This window comes from Bison bison, unplaced genomic scaffold (assembly GCF_000754665.1).
Source record: "Bison bison bison isolate TAMUID 2011002044 unplaced genomic scaffold, Bison_UMD1.0 scf7180017864291, whole genome shotgun sequence".
Taxonomy (NCBI): domain Eukaryota; kingdom Metazoa; phylum Chordata; class Mammalia; order Artiodactyla; family Bovidae; genus Bison; species Bison bison.
In genome coordinates this window covers 2,111,013-2,117,963 of record NW_011494863.1, presented here as the reverse complement: position 1 = coordinate 2,117,963, position 6,951 = coordinate 2,111,013, and the positions used below count along the sequence as shown (strand labels likewise).

Sequence of the window (6,951 nt, the reverse complement as noted above, 5' to 3'; positions counted from 1 at the left end):
GCTGCGTTTGTGACTAAAGTATAAAAGTTTTTAACAGAGGGTTTAAGATTGAAAGGGAGATCTCTTGGATGCAGCAAGCCGTCCTTCCATTGTCCCGAGTCAGTGTCTGAAACGCTGAATACAGCAATTATGGTCTCCCGCAAATTTTCTAGGATTTCATTGAAAAGATATGGTCAGTTCCGGAGGGTTGTCATTCAAATCCATCACTTGAACAGGCACCACACAACTTCCAGAAAGGCCCCCACCATCTGTCGCCTGAATATTTAAAGTAGAGGTCTGGATAGATTAGAAATCCAGTTCCCGTATTAAAAGGATTTCTCCCGATTTTGCATTTATTTGAAATGTTTTGCAGATATCTTCAGGTGCTTGCGAAAATACATAAGATATTTCTCCATTGGTTCCAATATCTAAATCTCTGGCAGAGATGATGGCAGCCTGGAATCCAATGGGGCAGTGTTCCAGGACTTGCACCTCATAGTGCAGCTATGCAAACTCGGGGGCATTATCACTGATGTCTAATCCGCAGTCCCAGACTTGGGTGGAATCCCGCCATCCAGTGCTGGGAGGGTTAATCTGATCTCAGGCTGTTCCTCTCGATCCAGTGTTTTGTCCAGCCCCGGCTGTGGTAATATTGTGCCCTTGGAACTGTCTTGTAATTTAAGACGGAAGTGGGAATTGGGGCTGACTGTATAACTTGGAAACTGTTGATTCCTACATCTAAGTCCAGGGCACACTCTATCTGGAAAGTAGTTCCAGGAGTGATACTTTCTGAAATTTTCAAAATTATTTCTTTGTCTAGGACCCCTAATCCATATCTCAGCCTGGAAAAACTGCAAGGGACTGCCTAGTAATATTTGGAAAGGTAGTACATAGGGTTCGATAAGGCCACACAGCTCCTCCTGGTCCTGTTTCTCATTTAACAACAAATCCTCGGTCTACCTTTCAAAATGCAAACGCTTTTTTTTTTTTTCCAATTCGGAAACAACCCTGGGGCCTGAGCAGCTAGATCATCTACCCCCAGTCCCAGGTCTTTCAATAGATTGGCCACAAAGGAGCCACTGTTCATTTCCTCAGCCGCTGAATAATGCCTAGGCTCAGAACCAGCCTGAGTTATGCCCAGCAAAACAAGGAATATCAAGACTTGCCTTTGTTTCAGAGAGCTCTCCATTCTGTCTCCTGCCTTCATTGCTTTCTGGTTTCCCAGACGACTTGACCCAGCTCGGATTCATGTTGTCGCTGATCTGTCTCCCAGTATCACTCAGATCCTTGGATAAATAGAGATGTCTAGGGCCCTGATTTCCCCGAGCAACTGCCTTAAAAAGTCTCCCCTTCCTGCTTGCTTCTTAAGCAGAACATCGCTAGAGGAGCACAGGCTGGTAGCTTGCTTTCTCTACTTCTAATGCTCCAGCGCCACCCCGCGTCCTTTCCGAGTGTTTATTTTCTGCACAGTATTTAGGAAATCCCAGTCCTTTATTTTCAGACTGATGGTATTCAAATATTTTCAAGTAGTGTCTCTTAATGTACTGAAACAACAATAATTCCAGATTATCTAAAATCTAGTCCCTAATAATTTTTGTTAATTATCCTTCCCCAATTTTCTTCCCGGAGTTGGTGATGGACAGGGAGGCCTGGCCTGCTGCAGTCCATGGGGTCACAAAGAGTCAGACACGACTGAGCGACTGAACTTTACTCAACTAAATAAGAATTCGTATTCACTGAATTCCTTTTACAAATGCACTTATTTTTTTAGCCACTTGATATAAGGAATATCATAGAAAATTTGTTTGTTTTTTTTTAAATCAAGTTTCATGATTGTATTGGATGTTACATCTATTTATTCTGGAACGGTCCACTGTATTTTATTGATATTGAATATTTTGAAGTGTCCAGATCAGTTGTCTTGTAGGTAAATAAAAAGGTAAAAATAGGTAATATATCAGTACTTGTTGACTATAAATGAACAATTATTTATGTGTCAGAACAAAAGAAGACACTAGTGAAGTTAGAGCAATAAAACAACTATAATGTTATTTGGAAAGGGGATGTTTTTCTCTACTTTTTACCCAGAGCTGAAAAAAAGAATGCCAAGGGCGATAGCTATCTCCACCTACTGTCTTGTTTTCAGCTTCAAAGAACCTAATTTGCTGCTGCTGCTAAGTCATTTCAGTCATGTCCGACTCTGTGTGACCCCATAGGCGGCAGCCCACCAGCCTCCCCTGTCCCTGGGATTCTCCAGGCAAGAACACTGGAGTGGGTTGCCATTTCCTTCTCCAATGCATGGAAGTGAAAAATGAAAGTGAAGACGCTCAGTCATGTCTGACTCCTAGTGATCCCATGGACTGCAGCCTACCAGGCTCCTCCGTCCATGGGATTTTCCAGGCAAGAGTACTGGAGTGGGCTGCCATTGCCTTCTCCGGAACCTAATTTAATTGGAGATAAAGTGATGTTAAAGAGATATATCTCTTGTCTCTCTGTCCTGCACTAGGTTGGCCGAGTATGGGAATTCTTTTTTTTTTTTTTTACATTCAATGGAAAGAAAATTTTGGAAAGAAGGACCAAGACATTTTCTTTTTATTCCAGAGTTCTGAGATAATTCTTAAAGAGGTGAAGTCGGCTTCTGGATGTACTCTAGGATGAGCAGGTAAGTGTCAACATGACCAGCTTTATATAATTGTCATCCAATGCAGTTGTCATCCAACATCTTTTACGTGAAAGTAAATGCAGTTGTTATCCAACATCTTTTATGTGAAGGTATTTCTGAAGCTATTTCTAATGTAAACTGCCTGAGTGTTTGCACCATAACCCTGAAATTGCCTGGTAATTTTCTTGAAGTGGATGTTTATAATTCACAGATATGAGTGGTATTTATTTATATTTTTAATATTTATTTATTACTTTTGACTGCAGTGGGTCTTAGTTGCTGCATGGTCTCTCTTTAGTTGCCTCAAGTGGGGGGCTACTGTTTAGTTGCAGTATTCGAGCTTTTCATTGTGGTGGCGTCTTCTTTTGTGGAGCACAGTCTCTAGGGCTCAAGGGCTTCAGTAGTTGTGGTATGTGGAATTTTCCTGGACCAGGGATCAAACCCATGTCCCCTGCATTGGCAGATAGATTCTTAACCATTGGACCACCAGGAAGTACATGAGTGGTATTTAAAATATTTGGTGAATACGTTCCAGAAATAGGAGAATTTGGTGAACTGTTCCTTAATTTACTGAGATTTAAACCTTTTGCAGTCTTTGATAACCAGGTTGCTGAAAAGCATGCATTGCCAAGATTGTCATTGATTGTCACAATCTTGACCTTAGGAGGTCTGAGACTAGTGTTGATACCTACTGTTCTTATCTGTGAGAATTAAACTTAGCTTAGGTTGTACTTCATCCAGTGATTTTTCCCTCCTGAATGGGCAAAGTACTTACCCCACTATTGCATTGTGTATTATTGTGAATTGAACTCCCTGTGTGGTTTCCAGTGATGGGAAAACCACCCAAATCTCATGCACATTCTGAAACATTAATAAGAATTTCTCAAAGTGGCAACATCTCAGATTCATTGATTTTTTTCTCAGAAAACAAAAAACTTTATAGGTAATACTTGGAAATGTATAGTTTCCATAGGTCTGGCTTCCTATTCAGAAACAAAGGCTTCTTCTGTGGGTATATCTAAAATATTCTTTGATCTCAATGGTTTAGATCCACCCAGAGAAGAGCCTTTCTTTTCTCAGGAATCCCTTATCACTTTGGAAACCACCTTGCTTGGGTGTGTCCACCCACAGCTATGCAGACACTCCCCTTTCCGCTTCCAAATCTCCAGGAACTATAAAAGCAGCTTTACTTTTTCTGGGCCACCTACCCTACGCCCAGGAAGAAAAGGAAAACTCACCACTTGCCTTTTTCTGCCAGCTTTTCTCTCAGTTTCCAGCATCGTCTCTCTCTCTCTTTGACTGCATTGTCTTTAATGAAAGAAGCCTTTGAAAGTTTTTCAGGAGGATATATCAACATATATCTAGTCCCCTTGTTTGAAACCTGAGCTTGCTGCCAACATTTGCCAAGGCATGTCGATCCAGCACCTCTCAGATTTCATCTTTTCTAAAATGGAGTCTGTGGCTGGTGCCGGGCTCTACCTGCCCCCCCTTTTTTTTCTGTTGGCAGTGCCGCCAGGCATCTGAACAGAAACTATCAAAAACAAAAACCTGTTCGTGTCATGTGGTCTAGTGGTAGTCTGATACTTTAAATAACTTCTCTGACTTTTGGTTTAGCTTATTACAATTTTTAATTAGTATATGGCCTTTTTTTAAATCAGTCAGCTATACAATTTCTTCTGAGAGTAACTTGATTTCTTTCATTTCAGACAGGCCATGCATTCACTGAGTTTTTTAATTCATTGGCAGGTGTCTATTGCACACTGATAAATTTCAGGCACTGTGAACGGCATTTGTTGCTGCTGCTGCTGCTAAGTCACTTCAGTCGTGTCCGACTCTGTGCGACCCCATAGATGGCAGCCCACCAGGCTCCCCTGTCCCTGGGATTCTCCAGGCAAGAACACTGGAGTGGGTTGCCATTTCCTTCTCCAATGCATGAAAGTGAAAAGTGAAAGTGAAGTCGCTCAGTCGTATCCGACTCTCAGCGACCCCATGGACTGCAGCCTACCAGGCTCCTCCATCCATGGGATTTTCCAGGCAAGAGTACTGGAGTGGGGTGCCATCACCTTCTCTGGTGAAAGGCATTTAATCCCAAGAGATTATAGCCTAGAAGGATGATGCACGTAAAGCGACAGTTACTGTAGTGAGTGATGAGTGCTAAGATGGAAATTTGCACAGGCACTTGGAGGTACTCACAAGGGATATTTAAGTAATAACAGAAATGAAGCATCAGGAAAGATTCTCAGAGGAGACAAGGTTTGAGGTAAAAAGCATCACTATGAACAAAGCTAGTGGAGGTGATGGAATTCCAGTTGAGCTATTTCAAATCCTGAAAGATGATACTGTGAAAGTGCTGCACTCAATATGCCAGCAAATCTGGAAAACTCAGCAGTGGCCACAGGACTGGAAAAGGTCAGTTTTCATTCCAATCCCAAAGAAAGGCAATGCCAAAGAATGCTCAAACTACTGTACAATTGCACTCATCTCACACGCTAGTAAAGTAATGCTCAAAATTCTCCAAGCCAGGCTTCAGCAAAATGTGAACCGTGAACTTCCTGATGTTCAAGCTGGTTTTAAAAAAGTCAGAGGAACCAGAGATCAAATTGCCAACATCTGCTGGATCATGGAAAAAGCAAGAGAGTTCCAGAAAAACATCTATTTCTGCTTTATTGTCTATGCCAAAGCCTTTGACTGTGTGGATCACAATAAACTGTGGAAAATTCTGAAAGACATGGGAATACCAGACCACCTGACCTGCCTCTTGAGAAATTTGTATGCAGGTCAGGAAGCTGTTAGAACAGTTAGAACTGGACATGGAACAACAGACTAGTTCCAAATAGGAAAAGGAGTACGTCAGGCTGTATATTGTCACCCTGCTTATTTAATTTATATGCAGAGTACATCATGAGAAACGGTGGACTGGAAGAAGCACAAGCTGGAATCAAGATTTCTGGGAGAAATATCAATAACCTCAGATATGCAGATAACACCACCCTTATGGCAGAAAGTGAAGAACTAAAGAGCCTCTTGATGAAAGTGAAAGAGGAGGGTGAAAAGTTGGCTTAAAGCTCAACATTCAGAAAACGAAGATCATGGCATGTAGTCCCATCACTTCCTGGGAAATAGATGGGGAAACAGTGGAAACAGTGTCAGACTTTATTTTTTGGGCTCCAAAATCACTGCAGATGGTGACTGTAGCCATGAAATTAAAAGACGCTTACTCCTTGGAAGGAAAGGTATGATCAGTCTAGACAGCATATTAAAAAGCAGACACATTACTTTGCCAACAAAGGTCCGTCTAGTCAAGGCTATGGTTTTTCCAGTGGTCATATATGGATGTGAGAATTGGACTGTGAAGAAGGCTGAGCGCTGAAGAATTGATGCCTTTGAAGTGTGGTGTTGGAGAAGACTCTTGAGAGTCCCTTGGACTGCAAGGAGATCCAACCAGTCCATTCTGAAGGAGATCAGCCCTGGGATTTCTTTGGAAGGAATGATGCTAAAGCTGAAACTCCAGTACTTTGGCCACCTCATGCGAAGAGTTGAGTCATTGGAAAAGACTCTGATGCTGGGAGGGATTGGGGACAGGAGGAGAAGGGGATGACATAGGATGGGATGGCTGGATGGCATCACTGACTCGATGGACGTGAGTCTGAGTGAACTCTCGGAGTTGGTGATGGACAGGGAGGCCTGGCGTGCTGCGATTCATGGGGTCGCAAAGAGTCGGACACGACTGAGCGACTGATCTGATCTGATTTGATGGTGAATCTTCATTACTATGCAGTCTTTTCCCTAGTTGCAGCCAGTTTGGGGCGGACAGAGTGAAAGTGAAAGTCGCTCAGTCGTTTCCGACTCTCTGCAATTCTCTAGGCCAGAATACTGGAGTGGGTAGTCATTCCTTTCTCCAGGGAATCTTCCCTACCCAGGGATCGAACCCAGGTCTCCTGCACTGCAGGCAGATTCTTTACCAACTGAGCCACCAGGAAAGCCCTTAAATGGTTATAGGGTTCATTATGTCTCATTCATTTTTTTTTTAATTGCAAGTTATATAGAAAATTTTGCCAAAATTTATTTCAGAGATTATTTTACCTATGGTTCCTTTGTGGTTTTAGGCTGTCATAACTAATATTTATATCTTTAAGTCTTTTTGAGTTTTTGCCCTTCAGTGGTTGATGTGTTATGTCTTTATTATTTCTACTTGTCTGTCCTTCATTTTAAAGACCTCTTGCAGAAGTCACTGTCTTTCCTCTGTGAATATACTCACCACTGTCTTCTAATTATTTGAGAAACAGTGTGTTGATTTACTTTTGTTTTCC

The 6,951-nt window shown here is 42.1% G+C and overlaps 1 protein-coding gene across 1 annotated transcript in view; it reads right to left on the bottom strand.

Annotated features, from left to right (window-relative positions):
• Positions 1-1,343, bottom strand: part of PCDHB2 (protocadherin beta 2) — a 3,428-nt gene extending 2,085 nt beyond the window's left edge. The window contains 6 exon segments of the mRNA XM_010850624.1: positions 36-162; positions 164-521; positions 524-694; positions 697-794; positions 796-997; positions 1,000-1,343. Of these exon segments, the coding sequence (XP_010848926.1) occupies positions 36-162; positions 164-521; positions 524-694; positions 697-794; positions 796-997; positions 1,000-1,186 (1,143 nt within the window). The 5' untranslated portion in view covers positions 1,187-1,343.
• Between the last annotated feature and the right edge of the window lie 5,608 nt (positions 1,344-6,951).